The sequence below is a fragment of the Falco naumanni genome, chromosome 9 (genome assembly GCF_017639655.2).
Source record: "Falco naumanni isolate bFalNau1 chromosome 9, bFalNau1.pat, whole genome shotgun sequence".
Lineage (NCBI taxonomy): Eukaryota > Metazoa > Chordata > Aves > Falconiformes > Falconidae > Falco > Falco naumanni.
Window position 1 is genome coordinate 29,083,679 of NC_054062.1, and position 21,686 is coordinate 29,105,364.

The 21,686-nt window shown below is 38.5% G+C and overlaps 1 protein-coding gene across 2 annotated transcripts in view; it reads left to right on the forward strand.

Annotated features, from left to right (window-relative positions):
* ERCC6 (ERCC excision repair 6, chromatin remodeling factor) overlaps window positions 1-16,249 on the forward strand; it is a 51,078-nt gene extending 34,829 nt beyond the window's left edge. For both annotated transcript variants that reach the window (XM_040606214.1, XM_040606213.1), the window contains 12 exons: window positions 395-571; window positions 1,886-2,002; window positions 4,570-4,665; window positions 6,505-6,723; window positions 7,483-7,593; window positions 8,015-8,134; window positions 9,198-9,292; window positions 11,025-11,170; window positions 11,254-11,985; window positions 12,621-12,822; window positions 13,195-13,273; window positions 13,719-16,249. In XM_040606214.1, the coding sequence (XP_040462148.1) occupies window positions 395-571; window positions 1,886-2,002; window positions 4,570-4,665; window positions 6,505-6,723; window positions 7,483-7,593; window positions 8,015-8,134; window positions 9,198-9,292; window positions 11,025-11,170; window positions 11,254-11,985; window positions 12,621-12,822; window positions 13,195-13,273; window positions 13,719-14,147 (2,523 nt within the window). In that variant the 3' untranslated portion in view covers window positions 14,148-16,249. The remainder of the gene's footprint in view (window positions 1-394; window positions 572-1,885; window positions 2,003-4,569; window positions 4,666-6,504; window positions 6,724-7,482; window positions 7,594-8,014; window positions 8,135-9,197; window positions 9,293-11,024; window positions 11,171-11,253; window positions 11,986-12,620; window positions 12,823-13,194; window positions 13,274-13,718) is intronic.
* The last annotated feature ends 5,437 nt before the right edge of the window (window positions 16,250-21,686 follow it).

Below are 21,686 nucleotides of genomic sequence, written 5' to 3' on the forward strand. Positions count from 1 at the left end.
CCTGTATTTATCATAAAGATACACGTTTGACCATTAATAAAGAATAAAAGCATAAATCGGAATGGTCTGTATTTGACTTTTAATTTACTTAACATATTTATTGAGTTTACATCAGTAAAGTTACAGAAGTATGATAGAGAAAAAAAATCAGACAATTTAAATTGTCTAGTAATTTACTGTCAGGGATAAATTGTGTCAGATTGCTGGTATTCATTTTCTGCTAACAGTTCATGGACAATATATTGTAGAAGGCTGTTTATTTCAGGAATATGGGGCCACATATTTTAAAATGAAAATTAGTTGATGGTGATACTGAATATCCTGTGAGACAGGAGGGAGGTTAAACCATGAACCATGACAATAACTTTCTTTTTGTTTTGTTTTTAATTAATAGTTCCGCACACCCCATCGAATTATCTTGTCTGGCTCCCCTATGCAAAATAACCTAAAGGAGCTTTGGTCCCTCTTTGACTTTATATTCCCAGGGAAACTGGGAACACTACCTGTATTCATGGAGCAATTTTCTGTTCCGATAACCATGGGAGGATATGCCAATGCCTCTCCTGTCCAGGTAAACGCATCAAAAATATCACCTTGCTTAAAGGAAACTGTTAGGTTGTTTTTAAACTCACTTTTAAATACACATACTACTGGATGTTATAACTAACTCAAAAGAGAGTGGCACACGTGTTTTACTGCTCTGTGTGTATGAAAAGAACTGCTCAACTAAATGAGACCATTTCATTTATACAGGGATATAGCTTATACAAGTTTTTCTTGTCAAAAGCCCTGAAGTTTAAATCATTAGAAGTATTTTATATAAAGATAAAGCAAATTGGGATGGGAGGTGACTGATCTTGTATTTCAATGTATTTAAGTAGAACTTTGCTGTTTGATATCAAGCGTTGGCAAATTATGCAACAGAGAGCTGAAATAGGTATTGGAAGTCTGAAAGTAAATAAACTACTTAATTTTGAAAGCAAAAATTCTTTGGAAAATTATTTTGAATAAGTATTTCTATTAGTCTTTGTCGTTGTGGTTGTCAGTATTTATGCCTTTAAACATTTTTTTAATTAGCTGATAAATAAATTGTCTGCATAATAATCTGCAGACTAAGTTTCATATAAATGCTAATAAACTTGTATCCTTTTAAATATTCTTTGTAATGTTTTGCACACATAATTTCTAAAGTTTTATTTTCTTTTCAAGTCCTTCTCTTGTCTAAAGCTTCCTAATTTACTAAATTGGACATCCAATTTGTTTTTTACATATCAATAATTTATTATATTCTTTGTTTTACTTTAAGAGAAATGAAGGTATTTTTAGCCATTATGTACAGTTAATACCCATCTCACACATCCATTACCCATTATAGAACCATATGCTCCATTTAAGGCCAGAGTGACCTTTAGTTTCTGTGATCATGGGGATTTTCTTGTACTGATTTTTTTTTTTTTTAATAGTCTCAAGCGAGCACTAATCTTCACTTATTGTCTAGTAACCACCATTGCTGCAGGCTTCTTTGTTGATCTTCAGTATATGTATTAGCAATTTTTCATGAGGATTTTGGTTCTGTGCAAGTTTATACTCAATTCTTGGATTGGTTTCTAGAAGACATTTCATTTCTGGTCTCTTTTAAAGTCCACTAAATTAGGAAAGATAAATTAGTGGCATCTGAGGAACGCTTACTTATTCAATGTGATTGTTACTAACATGAATTTTATTGCAGTTCATGTTGCGTTGAATATGTAGCTGTACATCCAAATAAATCATAAACAATCTCATTTTATTAGGATTTTCCTATTACTAATTATGGAATTTTGCTTGTTGATAAAATTAATATCAAGAACCAAAACACAACTTTTGCTTTTTCTTCATTTTTCAGGTTAAAACTGCATACAAATGTGCCTGTGTGTTACGGGACACCATAAACCCCTACTTGCTGCGAAGAATGAAAGCTGATGTAAAAATGAGCCTTTCACTTCCAGATAAAAATGAACAGGTTTGCTTATCTTTAGTATTAGATCTGAGCCCTCTCCCTCCACAAAATCTGGTCTTTCATGGACATTTGGAAATAATTTGTGCTAATAGCAGATTAAATACTGTTTAAACTAAAGATGTAGAGCTTTCAAATTGCATGTGCTTTTCACCTGTGTTCTAAGTATTAAATGGTCATAGTTTTGCAGAGTCTGTACAAGTACACTCATCTAAAACACAAAGTATACATGAAGTGTAGTCAGGTCTGCTTAACACTGTCCTAGGTCACAGGTGCATGCAAATGAGTTGTCTGTGGCGGGTTTCCTATGCTGTATCTCTTGGACACTTTAATGTGTTTCCTGCTGTTAAAAGGTTAATTTGGGCAGCAAATAGTAGAGAAATACTTGATGGCAGTTGTTCATGTTGCAGGCTAGCTGGCCTGCACATTCTAATAAATTTCCAAAATATTAGCCTTTGATCTAAAAATTATTTGCTCTACAAAGAGGTGGGATATTATTTAGGAAGCATGTTGATTCAAAGTAGAGGAGATTGATTCTAAGACAACTTCGGTTGTTTAAAAAATATTTTCATAGAATGGTTTGTGTTGGATATGACCTTAAAGATCATCTAGGTCCAACCCCCATGCCATGGGCAGGGGCACCTTCCACTAGACCAGGTTGCTCAAAGCTACATCCCACCTGGCCTTAAACACTTCCAGGGATGGCACATCCACAGCTTCTCTGGGCAACCTGTGCCAGTGTCTCACCACCCTCACAGTAAAGAATTTATTTATAATATCTAATGTAAATCTTTCCTCTTTCAGTTTAAAGCCATTCCCCCTTGTCCTGATGCTCCATGCCCTTGTAAAAAGTCCCTCTCCAGTTTCCTGTACCCCCCTCTAGGTGCCGGAAGGCTGCAATAAGGTCTCCATGGAGACTCCTCCAGGCTGAAAAACTCCAACTCTCTCAGCCTGTCTTCGTAGGAGGGCATCTCCAGCCCTCTGATCATTTCCGTGGCCCTCCTCTGGATCCAGTCCAACAGATCCATGTTGCGGGCCCTAGAGCTGAACGCAGTACTCTGGGAGGGGTCTCACGAGAGCAGAATAGAGGAGCAGAATCACCTCCCTCAACCTACTGGTCATTCTTTTGGGTACGGTTGGCTTTCTGGGCTGCAAGCACACATTGCTAGACCATCATGAGCTTTTCTTCAACCAGCTCCCCTAAGTCCTTCTCCTCAGGGCTGCTCGCAATCCATTCTCCACCCGACCTGTATTTGTGCTTGAGATTGCCCCGACCCATGTGCAGGACCCTGGCCTTGGCCTTGTTGAACTTCATGAGGTTTGCATGGTCCCACCTCTCATGCCTGCCAAGGTCTCTCTGGATGGCATCCTTTCCCTTCAGCATGTCAGCCACACCACACAGCTTGATGTTGTTGGCAGACTTGCTGAGGGTGTGCTCAATCCCAGTGTCCATGTCACCAGCAAAGATGTCAAACAGCAATGGTCCCAATACCGACCCCTGAGGAACACTACTTATCACTGGTCTCCACTTGGTCATCGGGCTGTTGACTGCAACTCTTTGAGTGTGACCATCCAGCCAATTCCTTATCCAGTGAGTAGTCTGTCTGTCAAATCCATGTCTCTCCAGTTTAGAGACAAGGATTTTGTGCAGGACAGTTTCAGACGCTTTGCATAAGTCTAGGTAGATGACAAACTTCCTACAAATACTCACTTGTAGGAATTATTAGATTCTTCTGCCATTCGGATTTCAGTGCTTCAGGTTTTCTTGTCCTCTCTTCAATGTTTTATTTCCTCTCTTCTCCCTCTAAAAGAGAAGTAGACATGCTAGTCTGTAAGACAGTGCTGAAAAGTACGTTATAAATGAATAGGCCATACTCAGTTTCTGCTGTGCAGTCTAATGATCTCTTTTTAATAAAATCTTGAATTTCTATATACTTTTTAGAGTCTGGGATACTTGCTCTAAAGAGTGCGATCATAAACAGATTAAACAAATTGCTTTTTGTTCTTTCAGTCATAGGACACTACATAAATTTGACTTACAGCATAGTTGGGTGCCTTGCAGAATGTGAGGAAGTGATTTTGTTCCATTTTAGCCCATCATGCCATCTGAAAAATCATTATATGCTCACACTGAAAGTCTGATGACAGAACAGATTACATGTGCTAACCTTCCCATGAGGTAGTAAGAACTTGCAACTTGTGAGGGATATGAAAGACACAATGGGAAGTATTTCCTGTAAACATAGCTTTGAGAGAATGCTGACATTGCATAGTTGCATCATTAAAACTGGAAAATGGCAGCGCTTCCAAAATGAAAGCAATTTGAGGGGACAAAATAACAACTGGGAAAGGGCACAGAAAAACTCAGGAAACCCATCTTACATGATTATATTCATTCTCTAAAAACTCTTCAGGTTTTTTTAATTCTAACAATTTCTGCCCTGTATCTTTTCAGCATTTTAGTGTGTCAGACATCTTTAAAACTTCATTGTAGCACATCGTAAAACTTCAAAATTCACTCTATTTGGCGTTTACAGGTTGGGCTTGACTGGTTCATTTGTTTGTTTTGGTAGGTCCTCTTCTGCCGTTTGACGGATGAGCAGCGTCAAGTCTATCAAAATTTCATCAACTCTAAAGAAGTTTACCAGATTCTCAATGGAGACATGCAGGTTGGCATTAATTAAGGTTAATGACAGGTAGTTTGATGGATAAAGTCATGGACTGACCTTTGCGTTCTTCTAGCTGCATTCTGAGCAGAAAGGGAAGCACACACGCTCAGCTCAGTTCTGCTTTTGTGGATGTCTGCTCTTTTTTTTCTCAGAAGTGTTTCATGGAATATGTAGTTAGTGATTCATATGTAGCGGCATGACCAGATAAAAATAGGAATGGAACGGGCTTTGCAACATGTTTGTGATCTTGGGAGCAAATTACGGATCTTGGGAGCCAAAAATGTGGATGACCTGCTGTAGGTAACTTTATGCATGCTTTTAACCAATTGGAAAAAGTGAAGCAAAGGAAGAATAATTTCTCCTGAGACTACAGTTCGGGTATGATAACTTCATGTTGCAACAGCTGATGATTTCACAGAGTCTTAACATACAGCAGAGCAAATAGCAAGCATGTTTGTTAGTGTCTTGCTGGTCACTTCAACATCTTTTGCCTCCAGCCTCACAACCTAAGTGTTGAAATTGCTGTGGCTGGGACGACAGTGGTAACTGAAGTACAGTTTCAAATGCCTGTTGTTGCCTGTGTAAAAAGCCTGCTATTCCCTGTGACTCCTACATTGCACACGTTTGGTCCATTTGACTTTTGTATGCATGCAGTGGACATTTTTCACTCCCCTTTTTAGCTCCAGGATACAGATCTATTGTTTATAAGAGGAAAAGTAATATGTCTTAGTTATTATAAGTGATCTACCACATTTCCTTGTCTTGTGAACTGTGAAATCCCTTCTCCCCTCACCCCCAATGGCTCCAGCTAGTTGTATGATCAGTACAGCCATGTATATAGCAAAGTGGATGTTGACCTTATCACTGTTTTGACTTTTTTATTTTTCTGTATCTCACGAAGGTATACTGGCCGAGTTTTTTCAATTGTCTGTCCCTTTTAATTATCTCGATGAAAGTTATTTTAAGTAGCTTGATCTTCAAGAGAGGGCTTGTACAAGCCTATCTGCAGGAACTTCTACAAGATGTTACAGAATGGGCTATCATGTTTGCTAGAGTTTTGAAAGTTTTGAATGATAAATGTGAGTGCTTTTATTAGATGTTTTGCGATGACAGCAGTGAATCCCAGCTGAAAAACAAAAACCCCATTGTACAAACAAACCATAAATTATGTGTATGTTCATCCAACTTGTAGTGATAGAAAACTGAGGGATCTGCTGCTTCAAGCTAGTTCATTTTTATGAGTGCCTATTATATCAGAAGAATAAATAACACTTGTAATATTATTGAATGAATAACTGAACAGAACCCTTCAAATGTGGCATCAAAAGTGGCAATTTTCAGCTTCATATATTTGTTCAAATATGTTTACTCCATCTGTTCTTTGTTACCATGCATTCTGGTAGGTATACTTGCTGTCATCAAAGTCTGGCTTAAGTTACCTGCTAACATGGTGGGGATTCGCAGGAAGGACATGGTAATTTCAAGTAACAAGCTTGGTGTAATTTTTCCTTTTGGGTAGGAAAAATTTGACTTTGAGTTACAGCTAGGGACTGCTTTTGCTAATGTGGAAATCGTTGTAGAATTCTCTTAACATCATCACCAGAATAGGCTCACAAGAGCCTATTTCATTGACCTTCTCTTGTACTAATTTTTCTGAAAACTTCCCGTGAAACGAATACTGGTGTCCATTGGCTTCTCTAAATAGCAAATCACTATTAAAACCAGACTTCTTGATGATGACTGTATTAATCCACTGCTGATTATATGGGTTGTGGTTGAGAAAAATGGATACAAGTATTTGTCAAGAAAATAAAAGTATTTTTCTCCTGTATTCTTTAGATTTTCACAGGACTAGTAGCTTTGAGAAAGATTTGCAACCACCCTGACCTCTTCTCTGGTGGTCCTTGCATTTGTAAGGGTGTACAAGATACTGAAGAGGAGGAAGCAGATCAATTTGGATATTGGAAACGTTCTGGAAAAATGATAGTGGTAGAATCCTTGCTGAAAATATGGCACAAGCAAGGTCACAGAGTATTGTTTTTCACTCAGTCAAGACAGGTAAGATGATCAGATTGTTTTTAATTTTAGTTGCTACTAAAACTACAAAAGTGCCTTTGTGTGTCCCAACAACACTTGTAATTAGAGCCACCTTTTGTAGTGTCATTCTCAGAAAATTAACATCTTCTGGAAAAAAAATCCAAAATGACTACTGTCTTTGGAATAATTAGAGACCAGTTCCAAAGCTCAGTAAGAACGATAGTGTTGTGGCGCTGTCCAAATTCAATATGATGAATCAAAGTTTATATCAGTTGTACCCATGTTAATACCTGGCTGAAGCAGTGGTGATGTATTCATTGTCCCTGCTGTGTGGTTTCAGGATAGAATTAGTAGTCAGTGTGCTTGCTGTGTTTAGTGCATGTGCACGTCTAATCCTCAGAATTGCGTGCTTTGGGCCAGTAGCACGGACAGTGACCTTCGTTTGTTTTCCCTACGTATTCACCATTTGTCTTGCTTCTGTGGATTCCTTTCATATGCTGCAGCATTTACCCAGTTCATTGTCTTGAGACCATGGCTCTGGGCTTCTCAAACCAAGCAGAAACATTCCACTCATGTTCAGCAGTGAAAGAACTACTTTCTTCTTTTCCTCCAATTACATAAGTTAATGAATTTTCTGCTCATTTAAGATTCAGTTGGTTTTGGTTGTTACCTTGTTTGTTTGATTGGCACTGCAGTCAGTACCAGAAATTCTTATGACTTGATCAGACAGTTGCTCAGTCTTTATGTCTGGATTTCATTAATTTTTTTCCATCACAACAGATGCTGCAGATACTTGAAATCTTTGTGAGACGCAGAAACTATTCCTACCTCAGGATGGATGGCACCACAACGATAGCTTCCAGACAGCCCCTTATAACAAGATATAATGAGGTGAGATGTTGCATCCCACACACTAATGCCTATTAGTGAGTATGGTTCATTCCTCTTTGGGCTGTTTTTAAATAGACTACTTCAGGTTTGAGACACAAGACTGGGGAGGTCAGTCAAATGAACCCACTTTCTTTGTGAGAGGGTGGTGAAAAAGCTCATTTCACACCGAAGTTGGGTTTTCTGCTAAGAAAAATGCCGTTGAAAAGAGGGAAAATAGAAATTTTATTGGACAACAGTAAATGGGATTTAGATCAAACTACTTTTATTTGTCAGAAGAGATATTAGGCAAACAAGGAAATATGTTGCTTCTCTTGGCTTGCTTTGCACCTTTGCAAATAATGCTGATAAAAGAATTCAGGAAACCAAAATTATCTTGTACTTTGTTAATTCTTGCTTTAGTAAAGTCTCTCTTGTGTTATAGGACAAATCCATATTTATTTTTCTTCTAACGACTCGTGTTGGTGGCATTGGAGTTAACTTGACTGGTGCTGACCGGGTTATTATTTATGATCCTGACTGGAATCCCAGTACAGACACACAGGTGAGTTTGGCTCATTGCATTCCATTTACCAGCTAAGTTGAAATAAAACTGAAGACAGAATGACATTTATCTCCTCAAATAGTATTAAAGCACTATGTTGTTCTTCCCTAAGTTGCTGCTCCCAGCAATGGTCGCTTAGGGTGCAGTTCACATTATGATTACTCTTGTGGCAAAACCAATTTAAGTGGTTCCCACCACATCCTCTTTATGCTGTTATACCTTACCACTTCAATATTGTCAATTCATATAGTCTGTTTAGAGTGCAGCCAAAGAAACAGTTGAAACTGCCTGGGTTTTTTAAATAAATAAACAAACTAGATATCTAGTTTCTGAAGAGAGAGTACAGCTGTGCCAGCTCTTGATTAAGCATGGCTGTTCATGGTGGCAGTGCTGGTTAAGAAAAGGAGAACAAGCGTTGCTTAAATTGGCTTTGTCTCTAAATAATGATATGTCACTACGCCCTTAGAAGCTGTTAAGCCAATACCTTAAAGAAGTTGTTCTGTATCTGATGGTGTGATGCAACTGTGGTTATATCAGATCTCTTAACAGTATATGAGGCTTACATGTTTGAGAGGAAAGAACTATTTTTTATGGAAATCCTACATAGCTCTGACATCTGCAACTGTGTAGTCTGACCAAGAGTGGTTCATTTTAGCGATCGGTTCAAGATGTTTGTAGGAAAGCTTTCAGCTGAGAAAAAGAAAAGTTCAATGTAAATATGTATATTAAAGCTCTATTGTGAAATAAATCCCTTTTGGAATAAGTATATGAAGTACATATCCTACATACTAGTTCTAATTTTAATATAATCTATTTTCTGAGATTTTTTTGCATAGATGTCTTGTACAATTAGAGACTTGGCTTTTTACATATGTAAGCTTTCTAAATTGTTTTCCTCTTCTGCCAAGTTAATTGTCCTAATGCTGTAGAAATACCACAGCTATGTGACTTCTTGAACTGTTTCTTAAATGTCCAAACTAGGTATGAAGAAGTGGTATCAATAGCTCTCTGTCAAACATATGTCTGATGCTAATATCTGGTAACCAAACCTTTTGTGTTCCAGGCTAGGGAACGTGCTTGGAGAATAGGCCAAAAGAAACAGGTGACTGTGTATAGGCTTCTCACTGCAGGTACTATTGAAGAGAAGATATACCACAGGTCAGTCAGAACAATTTCTTGGATACAGCTGTATGCTCAAGAAAATGCTTATAGTGAATCTGAGGTGGTGTAACTCTGGCATTCCTGTGCATGTGCACCCATGGCTTCTAACCTCCAACCCTGGTCATGATGGGCATGGAAAACTCTTTACAATATCTGCTGAGAAATGGTCCTTCTTCTAATATTAGACTCCCAGCTGCAAGGCTGTGCTGCTGCCTCCTCAATCTGTTCCAGCAGCTGTGTCCAGCTCATCCAGAATTCACTGGAAATAAGAGAGTATAAGGCATAGACAGGAAAAAATGAGCCCCTTACTCAGAACATGAGACTCAGCAAGTCTGCAAATTGAAATCAACAAGTTCTTTATCCTGTCCTTAGGATATATAAAGATGAATGTGGTATGTACATCCATTTACTACTCTGTACACCCAATGTGATTTTATTCCAAAGTAAGAGAATTAAAACCCAAGAACCACCAGTTACATTAACATTATTTATTTGTGAATTCCAAATGAATATACATGGTGATCCTCTGTCTAGGCATTACTCCTTAGAACTGGACGCAGATGAACGAAAATCTCTAAATAATGAAATACCCACACTTATTGAATGCCTTTTTTAATCTGCTTTACCTCATGGACACAAAGCATCCACTGTTGGTTGGCTTGTGTCCTGGCATACTTCTGTTTGAACAACGCTGACCACATCAAGGAAGTGGGCTCTTCTGACAGCATCAGATAGTAATTTATTTCCAGAACAGTGCAGTGGGCCCTGAACTTTAAACAAGTTGTCTTTTCTCTTTGCATGTGTGTTCTTCCCTGCAAATATGTGATCATGCTTGCAGGAAGATATGAAGCTCAGTTAATTCTTAAAAACTTTATAGTCTTCTAATGGGTGCACTACAGTAACTGGCACCTATGTTTGAACTTAGTTTTTGCCAGTTGGATTTAAAAATAGTTTCCCCGCTTAATGCCAGCAGAGCCAAAACCATCATAAAAAACTTGTGAACTAATTTCCAGCTTTATTTAGGGATGTATTTTTTGTACAGGGAAATACTGCCTAGATCTCACAATCAAAAGCTGTGTGGTACAAACATGGCATAGAAGTAGATTTACCAATACTAGAAGACTTTTTGCAGCTTAGTTCTCCCCTAGATTTATTCCTTTCAGTCCTCTAGATGGGGAGTTTTTTCCCCTCCCTCTCAACCACAAGTCTGATGTCCCTTTTCAGTGGTTGTCATCCAGGCATCGCCATCAGACTGAGCTACTCTGCTGCTTTTGATTCCTCCAACCAATCAAGCCATTAAAATGTTATCATTTTAACAAGTTCTTGTTTTTCTTTCAGGAGCTTTCTGATAGTTTTATTGTAATATATGCACGCTTTTCAACTTCAATGGACAAAAAAAAAAAAATCTAGCTGTGAAGTTATTTATTGCTTAGTTAAGGGATGTCTCATAGGACATTTCAGGATGGTGGTTACCTGTTGTGTTATAGGGTTGTTGCAAAACAATAAATCCCTGTGTTTAACAATTTAGAGGGTTGTTTGAAAGTTACTAACTCAAGATTGCTTTTTGGAAACTAACATAATCTTTCCACTGCTTAATTGTTCTGCAGGGTAACGTTTGTGCTTATACAGTTTTCTGTTTAAGTACTGTATTCAGTACTTAAACATAGCTAGACATTGTTTCATGCACAAAGTACTCTTTTTATTTTTTTTCTTTTTTTTTCTTTTTTAGACAAATCTTCAAACAGTTTTTAACAAACAGAGTGCTGAAAGACCCTAAGCAGAGACGCTTTTTCAAATCCAATGACCTTTATGAACTTTTTACACTGAGCAGTCCAGATGTGTCTCAGGGGACAGAAACAAGTGCAATTTTTGCAGGTACATATTTTTTTTCTATTTGTTTAAAAGAGAAAGTGTTTTAAATGTTTGATAAATGGACACTAATTTAATTCATCCCTCAGGTACTGGTTCAGATGTTCAAGTCCCAAAACACCAATTGAAACGGAAACTTGAAAAGCAACCTGATAATGACACTTCTAAAGGTGATCTCCATCTTATGGAAAGCAGCTCACCAAAGTACAGCAAGCCATCCAATTCCTACTCAACCACCTACATGACAAGTTCTTCTTCTAAAGCAATAGAGGCAAGTGAGGACACCAAAGGAAATTTGGAAGCCTTTGACCAAAACAGCTATGCAAAAGATAATGCACAAGCTGCTACTAATATAAATTCATTGAATGGAAGCAAGGAGGAAAGCTTGGAAAGAGCTGACAAATCTATGTCCCGGTCATTGCGAGGTGATGCAGGGTCTTCAGAGAATGCCAAATGTCTGAATGCCGTGGTGGCTGATGAAGTATGTGGAACAGCTAATGCAAATAATAGGGGAGATTTTAGCCTTATATGTGATGCAGTTGGATCTCCAGAAAAGCATGTTGCTAAACCTGAAGATGGGCAATTGGATAATAATCATTATAAATGTACCTCGAAAACAAAGCACAGGGTGGGTATGCTGTCACATGAAAGGCACAAAGATAAGTCTAAGAAGAAACATCACAAAGATGCCAAATTTGAAGGAGAGCGTATTCCTCATCTAGTAAAACAAAAGCAGTACAGAAGGGAGAACAGTGAGGCGAAGGAGGAAGACTCAAAGAAAAATGATGATTACGTGTTGGAGAAACTTTTCAAAAAATCAGGTAACCCTTGTTATTTGGCTGCTCAACAGTGACACAGTTCTTAGAGAGGTATATAAGATGCAAGTGACTAAAGAGCAGTTCTGGTACTGTAATGGTTAGAGCTACAATAAAAAACGGGGTTTACCTGTTCTGTTACTGTAGTGAAACATTAAAATACTCATCATTGAAATCCTCCAGTTATGAATGTGCTAATTACCTTGGCACACACATGTCAGAGATCTACAGCATTCCAGAAACACTTCTGGATGTAGAGGTAATGCAGTGTTTCTTCTGGAAATAAAGACATAACCAGCCTTCATTTGCACAAGCGTTTCGCTTCTGTCCTGTCCACAACAATAGAAATTATCAATTTACCCACATAATTGTCAAGTCTGTTGTGAATAATGACCTCATCAGCACAGCAGAGGTGGTTTGCTGTCAAATTGGTTGCCTAACTGGTAGAAGGGATTGCCTAACTGATTGAATGGTGTTCGCTTATTAGAAATAACTGTACTGAAGTGCTGAATATAATCAACCTGCAAAAGTAAAAATGCGATTGAGGCATTCACTTAAATGGTGAATATTTAGTTTTACAGATAACCATATAAATTATCAGATGTCCTGCTTCACCTTTTCTTGTATCTTCTGGGTTTTAGGGGTACACAGTGTTATGAAGCACGATGTCATTATGGAAGCTTCCAGTGCAGACCATGTGCTGGTGGAAGCAGAAGCAGACAGAGTGGCTCAGGATGCCTTAAGAGCCTTAAAAGTCTCTCGACAGCGATGTTTAGGAGCTACTTCTGGTGTGCCAACCTGGACAGGCATGAGTGGTCTTTCAGGTGCACCATCAGGAATAAAGTAAGTTCAATTCTCACACTGCTTTTCCAAAAATAGAAGGGTTCCTTAGGATGCTATGGATTTATCTTTTTTTTGGTTTGTTTTTTTTGTGGGTTTGTGGGGTTTTTTTTGGCACTTGGTAGTTGCAGTCACATGTATCAAAGTGGAGTTTTATGGGTTTTATTTAATAAAGACATGAAGGCATATTACAAGCCTAGGAAGTCCATTCTGAAGTAGAAAGAAAGCATTATTGTTGCACAGCTGAGGAGAGAGAGTTTGGCAGAGGGCTCTTGAGAACCCTAAAGCGCAAACCCAGTCAGTGTCTTTGGCAAAACTATCCTAATCATTTTGAGACGGATGTTTTATGGAGTTAATTCTTTTGTGGGTTTTTAGGAGTCGGTTTGGTCAAAAAAGAAGCACCATGATGCTTTCTTCACATCCCACTTGTGCATCACCTGCAAAGAAGAGCAAGGTAAGAGACACAAGCTAACATTTATCTTTTTTTAATAGCTAATATATGTGAAATGTTTAAATTTATGCAACAAATATGATTTATACTGTAGATGTTTCATACCCATTTGTTGTATGATTATGTATAATTCTAGAAATTTTAGTCGCCCATGAATTTGATATTTCATGTTTTAATACAGCATCTTGCTGAAGTTTGATTTAGATACAGCAGTCAGAAATTGCCACATGATCGGGTTGCCTCTCAAGACCAGCAATGCTTTTCTTTTGCTTGCTCAGTTCTAAAGTTGAAACTAGAACATATTATCTCTTTATTGTGTTTCAGACGACAAGCTTCTGAGTGTTCATGTTTGTTATTTAAGTCAAAACAGCAGGCAGATATTATTTTTTTTAAAACAGACCCTGTGGTTCTCAATATCCAGCTTTCTCCATTGTATGTTTATTTGCAGGATGCAGATACAATAAAGAACGAAAACATAAAGAACTGTACTTCCAATGGGTACTTTGATGGAAATTCTGGAAGACCATCATCCAGTGCACTAGATTCTTCATCTTTACTAGCTAAGATGAGGGCAAGAAACCACTTTATTTTACCACAACCCACGGGGAATGAGGGAGATGAGAATCATCAGCAAGCACCCACCCCAGCCCTGAGTTCAACAGAAGGTGGTGAACTGCTCGTGAATATGCGTAACTTCATAGCATTCCAGGCCCGAGTGGATGGCGAGGCTAGCACTCAGGAACTACTGCAAGAATTTGAGTCTAAGCTGCCTGCAGCACAGTCCTGCACCTTTAGAGAACTTCTCCGCAATCTCTGCACCTTCCATAGGAGCCCGAATGGTGAAGGTGTCTGGAGGCTAAAGCCAGAATTCCGCTGAGCTTTGCCAAGGGAAGGCACTTGTCTGTGCATTCAGCCACCACTCTCCTTTCAAAGACTTGGTGTTTATCTTTTAAAATGAGGAATAATTTCATATTAATGATTTAATAATTGACTTGAACAGTCGGTGTCCCAACACTTGTTGCAGGCTTAGAGCTAACTTAATTTCTGATTTACACTATTTATATGAAAGTGCCATCTACCTCATAGATGAAACAATACAAAATATCAGCACCTTTTCTTTAGAAGAAATCTTAGTATGAACAGGATGAAGAGTACATACCGACTTTTTATTGCAATAAGAACCATGGATGTTGCCATGGGTTGTAAGACTTTTATTTGATTTCTGTGAAATTCCAAGAATGTCTTCCTCAGTTTTCTGTATGTTACTTGAATGGTCATGGGGTACACAGTGTACCAGCAAAAAATAGAGATTATAGTGGTCAGCATGAGAGATTCACTTCTGCCAACAAGTGCATCAAAATCATTATATGACACTTACATCAGTAGCGAGAATTTTGGTTTAATGTTGATGCCTTCATTGTTGCCAGCATCTAGCAATATGCTATGTAACTTAAATCGCTAACTGACTTTAGAAATAATTCTACTGCCATGGAGGTTTAATCACAAAAAATGGAAAATCTGGTAGGACATTGAGATAACTGACAGTTAATAAATATGGAAAACCGATTTACACCATAATCGTCAATTTGGTTATAGTTCCATACATCACTGGCAGTTGCTTGGTACATTTCTTGGCGTATTTTTTACCACTGAGGTGAAAGTAACTGTTATGTTTGACACAGGTTGTGGACAGGTAATTGAAATCCCATTATGTCAATTCATGTGTCTCACTGTAATTTATGTAAAAAAATTTCCAGTTACCACTTAAAATTTTAAACCTTGACAAAGACTGAGGTGTTAGTTGGTCAGAGGGGGAACGGTTTCATTGTATTTTACTAACCATAATCGCTTTAGGCCAGAGACATAATTAGAGCATATACGGAAGTTACAGTTCATACCTGTTCTGTGGACAGGGAAAATGTCATTCTTCCTGTCAGTCAGACAAGCTCAAATACCCATTTTCTTCCAAGGAATGAAGGATTGGATTATTTGTAGCAAACCAGAGTACTCCATTGGGTCTGTCTTCAGGGTATTAGCGTGCTACGTAAGGAAATCTTAAGTGTGGGGGGGAAATGGATAGATTTTGAGAAGAAAACCATGTTCATGCAGCAGCATTAAATTACTGTATGGCTTCAACTAGGAACAGTTAAATATGCCTGATGTCCTTCCTGTCCCTAAGCTATTGAGAAAGCGGAAAGCTGAGCTACTTTTAATTCTTTGTTCAGTGTGAAAGTATCTTGTTTATTTTGAGTGGAAGTACAAATATTGAAAGATAAATGGTGAAGCGAGAATATAAACTGTTACTTTGTTCTCCTAAAAAAAGTCTTTAAGATAATTCCAATGGCTTTTCCTCTTGATCTTGCTCAGTGCTAAACAATCTGTGGAAATTTGCAGGAATTGGTGCCTCACTGTTTCACTAATGGTTCACTTGGCTTTTCACAGACTGGAGTTTGAGGGCAGACAGTCCAAGAATTTCTTTTCCTCGTGGCATTTGGAGGTGGGAGTGTTGCACCTTTTCCTGACATCTCTTTTCTGATCCAATCTGTATTCACTGACACTTAGTCTTTCAGGAGAGAGATGAAACCAAGAACTTAGACTGCAATTACAAAACATTTTAAAAACTGTATGTCTTGATATGACTTAAAATGGAGCAGTAGAAGAGTAAAAAAAAAAAATAAATTAATTTTGCTGTTCTCTCCAAAGCTATAGGGAATTTTAATTGGTTTTGAGTGTCGTGTCCCCATGCATCGCTATGTCCCAAGAACAAACCAGGAATTCAGCTGTAAGCAAAGCTGCTGTTGTCACCTCAGCTGTCAGTTCTGGTGTCCTGCTTTATTTACTACTTCCAATCTTAAATACATAGTTCTTGTACTAAGAAAAGCTTGCAGCTTCCTGCTGATCTGATAATGTAAATGGACTTGCATGTGTTTTTTAAAGCTCTTTGGCTTTTATGGACTTATTAAAAAAGCAAAACTAAAAGTCTGTTCTAGAAGTGTTCTTTGGGGATGAGGGGAAGAATGGGGTGGGAGAACCATCTTTTCCTGTATAGTGTGGCTCTGACTAAATGATTTGCATTATCTTTAAGTATATTTCCATAAAATATTTTTAAGTATTTAAGCTCAAAAGTGTGTGATTAAAGGTCTGCAGGCTGATTTATAGATAAAAGTCATTCTGGAATATAATATAGCTGCTATACATTTTAAAGTAGAAGAGTTATTTCAGAATAATCCTAATTTTATTCCATAAAGCATTTTTTTGTTTGTTTTTTGTTTGTTTAGCTTTACTTGTCGCAACCCAAAAGGAGCTATTCAGGACAACCTCCCTGCCCTCGGGACTAATGACCATCATGATGTGAAACAACACCAGCCAACCACTTTTATGATTTATTAATACACAATATGGCATGTGGGTAGATACAGTAACTCAATGGCAATTACTTAACTGGATAAGCAAGTCCCATGCCATGGGTTTCTAAGAAGGGGGGGTAGGGGGAGAAAGGAAGATTATGGAAAGCGGTATTACCACCCATGGATCTAGTGGCATCCCGTTGGTCCTCTTCACTCTGGGTATGTTGGGGGGGGGGGGTCCCACCTGAGTTTCTGTTGGTACCATTTTTATACAGTTCCAAGTCCCAAAATCTCTGCCTGGTTCCAAGAAACTTCATGCATGTGCGTGGTGGGTGTGATGCTAGGCAAAGGTAGGTGCATCTGGTTCTGCACAGGCTCGGTGTTCGCAGGGGGACTGTTTCGGAGTCGCATCAGATGAGGCCCTCCCCAAGGTCAATGGCCTAGTACCCTTGCAGATGTGCAGTTAGCTGTTTACAGGCACCAAAACCAGGGGATGTGAGGGCATAAAACACCATCTCCGACCTGCCTCTGCAGGGCTGGAAACCAGTGTCTCATTCATCCTTGTGGTTGTAACACCTGCTATGTGCCCGAGTCGGCAAAGTTCATGTCTTTTTGTACCAAGAAATGTTTAAGGCAAATGTCCACTCATCCGTCTGCCACACCTGTGTAAATTCCTTTGACATCTTCAAAGAATATCTGAAACAATTCCTAATGATACTACATAGTCAAATACGTTTACAGTTAAATAGCTTATAGATGCATAATACTTGTAAAAGCTTGTATTTTAGCCTTCTCAGTTTCCTACTGTTCAATACTGCAGTTGGTAGTTGTGCTTTATTTGTGTGTGACTCCAAAAATCACTTATGTGGAATACTCGTGGTTTTACCGTTTATTTTCTTACCTCAGTAAAAAGGAGATAAAGAATGATCAAAATACAGATGTTAATTTAAGAATCAAGTTGGAAAAAAATCACGACATCTTATTAAGGAAAGACCTTGCAGCATGAAACAGTGAGTATAATCTCTACAGGAAAGAAATTTTTGGTAGTTCCTTATGGTATACCTTTTTTTTATTTTTTAATTTAAAGATGCTAAAAGCTAAGCACCATGCTACTTCAAAAATGTCATGGCAGTGTAAATTTATCTGCTGAGCAGACAAATAGCAAAAATGTGGATTGTTCTGTAAGTGGGTATGAGGACTGTGTACGCAGGTAAAACATGCTGCACTGGTATTTTAAGAGAGAAGTTAAAACTTACTAGAATTGTTCCTTCTCATTTCAAACCATATTTGTAAAGGGGGGGGGGGGTGGTAAAAAACCTCTTGCTTTCTTTATTAGATGTTTCCCCCATTCCCCTCATCCCATCCTCCTTTTACATTTCTCCAGGTGTTTGTTCTGTGTTTATCCTTTTGGTGAACACTTAAGTCTTGTGTAGCAAACCCACTGATCTCTAGTGTAAAAAATAAATCCTGACCCAGAGAAAAGAGATTCTGCTAAAGGTTGTAGGCATTTTACTTTTCTTTTGTGGTGGGTCATTATTGTTCAGAAACATTAGCAAGATGCTGAATTGGATAGATTGATAGAAATGGTGATTTAAAATGGAGAGGAGTATTTTTAAATCCATAACTTCATCCTGTGGCTCAGCCTCTTCTCAAAGGGCTACACCATGTGGAGAATTGAGTCTACTACAGCTAGTAAGTGTTATCCTCCCAAGTAAGTCTGTAGAGAATTGGGCTTTTTATCTAAGTTTTTGCTTCAAGTGGTAGTCACCTATAGACAGTTGTACTCAAGTGACAAGGTCAACTTTGCCTTTGATTCCAAGATTGCTAAACTTGGAAAATTTTTACTGTCTTCTAGTAGTGCAATTCTCTGCCTTTCAAGAAGCTACAACGGAAGGGACAAAACTTACAAAAGGACTTGATGGGATTTTTATTGTTCATAAAATCCTGCAGCAATTCCCTTGTTTGAGCTACTGAGACATTAGGACTAAGAATTTTCTAGTTCCTCAGCTGTTGTAAATGCAGCTCAGCTGACATAGATGGGCTGATGCTCTTCCTCGAGGACCTAGCCTTCTGATACTAGCCATCTTCAGAGCCAAACAGTGTATCTGGGACGCTGCACTTAAGTGATTGAAACAGCCACAGAACATTAGCCTTTCTCCAGTTTCTCTGTGTTTATTGAAAACTGCTATATGAAAAGGACAATTAAGAGTTGTGTTCCTGAAAAGGCATAGCCTGTTGCACAAGTTTTTGGTTGATTTTCACAAAGAATGGTCTTGGGGGCTCCATTTTTGGCTGAACTCCAGATACAGTTTGAGATGTGCTTTTCAAAAATCATGGAGATGGGTGATGGCAATGACTTTAGTAGCCATCCAATGAAACCTTTGTCTTGACTCTCCAGTTATAAAGTTATGTATGACTTGACTTTGCAGTTGAATCAGGGCTTTTTTCCTCATCTACCAACTAACTCAGCCTGGTAATGAATGAATACTACCAGGACCGGTAATGCCCCATCACTAGTATGTAAGGAACTTACGCAGCAGGAGAATGTTTTGCATTTGCTAAGAGTGAGCAGATACTGCAGTTACTGAGCAGTTAGGAGGAATCCTCCTAACAACATCACTGGGGAAGGAGGGAATTTTCCAGTAGATTTTAAAATGTTACACATTGAAATCTATTTAAAAAAAAAAAAAAAAAAAGTTCCACATATAATGATATGCCATACTTTCTCAGTAACAATATCCATACAGGCACTGTGTAGCTAGAAAAAGCCATGTGAAAGTTACTGCTACAGGATGTGTCCTTCAGCGAAAGCTGTCACAGGGAGTATTAATTTCAGCAATTTGACAAAACAGCCTTAGAGAAAACAGTAACTTGACTAATGGTCTTCCAAATGAGTGACACTTTTTTCCGACATAATTTTATTTTTAAAAGAAGGAACTAGGTAGATTAATAATAACATCGGTAGAATAATACCTGACTTGCATTCTTTTTACATACTGCTGTGATTCCTATGTCAAATCTAGTAATAACAGTTTAAGCAGTTTTGTCTCTTGGAGGGAGGAGGTGTGGAACAGCCATACCTCAGTGGTTCAGCAAGGAAGGATGATGCAGTGTCTCTTGTGCTGGTGGTAGCTATGCTTTCTCAAATGATAAATAAAGGTGATGAAAACATTACATGTGAAGAGACCCCAGAGCAGCTTTATCCAAACTCAACTTACTCCCAATGTATGGGCCAAGAAATTACTTAAACCATGCAGAAAAATTAGGAAGGAATTAAGTTAGGTAGCATAGTCACTGAGATGGTTTAAAATGTGGAGTAATCTGCCTGTTTGGCCTTTAGGAGCAGGGAGATCTGGATTCTCCTGATACAAACCTCCGAGTGACTTCAGATGTGGTGCTACATTGCCTGTTGCATTGGTTTCCCCCATCTGATGGATGCAGTTTTTCAGAGAAGGCAAGAAATCTTTCAAGTATTTTGGAAATGCTTCAGGAAATGACAGCAAAGAAGTCCTGGTTGAAAAAACAGAATTAATATGGCATCTTTCTGTCTAAGTCATTAATTCAGCAACTGTAGTTTACCACAACACTTGCTGAGAGTCCAGTTTTTGAAGGGCTTGAGTAGGGCACATGCCTTAGAGTCAGGATGTGCCAGCAAGTCTGCGCTTGGGAGTTTATCTCCTCTGGGAGAGGTATTTATATATTAGATATATGGTAAAAACACTCTGCTACTTAGGGCCATTTATAATTTCCCTGTTCCAACATTCAAGCTAAATGCTGAATATACGGTTACTAACTCAGTGGCTCTCTCCATCTACCCAGCCCTCAAGGGATTGCTATTCTAGGCTCTGGGGTGACGTCAACACTCGCACTTCACACAATATCGCTGATGTGGTAGAGTCCTGTTCCTTCAGCCGAGACTTAGAAGATGAAGCTTTCCATACTAATTCTTAACTTCTCTTGGTGATCCTGGTTTTGCTGCCTCTGCTATCATTAAAAGTAAAGAGAAGACTGACATCTTTCATGCAATGGTCATTCTTCTTTTTCAAATGGGTCTAAGACAGCTGCTATGAAGTGAGTGAAATACCCTATGTTCTTGCTTCCTGCCTGCGAGAGCTGCAGTGAAGTCTGCAGTGCACAATTGCTGTGTTCAGGGAGCAGAGAACTACTCCAGGTTTTGTTCTTTTTTGGTTGGTTTTTTTTTGTGTACACCCCCCATGCTCCCCCCCCCCAAAAAAAAAACAAAAAAAAAAAAAAAAAAAAAAAAAAAAACACACAACAACTGTTGTGAGTCACTAAACTAGAAACTACAGAACCTGCACAGAGAGTGTATGGAGAAGTGTCAGGCAGCTCTGCTGGAAAAGGAGCAACTTCCAGCCTGCTCTGTCCACTCGTTTCTTACTGTTTGTGCTAACATGAAATTAATAGCAGGAGGGAGAGTCTGTTCTGAGCTGAATGGCAGGGTTGGAGTTGCATCTAAGACCAGTCTTGCTAAGGTTCTGAAATGCACAATGAAGGCCCCGAAGTAAATTTTGGTCTGTCCACTGATGATACCATGTGATGACCATGCTTTTTCAATATTGTTGACCTATGATAATTATAATGGCATCAAAGATAATATAGTAAGGCACATAATAAATTCCACCTCTCTTACCCATAAGCTACACTTGAAAGCCAGATAATTTTGAACTATTTCAACCCTCCAAGCTGTTTATCTAGTCATTTCAGAGAGGAAGTATAGGAAAAGCAATGCCAGTGCTGAACTCTTTAGAGAATCCACCTAAAATTTTAAGTTATTAACTATCTGTCTTGGTTCTCTACAGATTCCCTGCTTTTCCTGGGTTCCCAAAGCCACACTGCTCACAACATGTAAGTTGAGAGAACCTATTTTTATTGTACAGAACAGGGAGGATTGAGCCTTGCACTAATTGCAAACCAGTACGTAGTATCATCAGTGGAGCTGTGACCAACTCCTGCATAAAAGCTTACATAAGTGGTGAGTCATACAGTCTTACGAAAGAATAGGGAGCAAGGCTTTCATTATGTTGTTTGCCTAATCAGAAATATGAAAA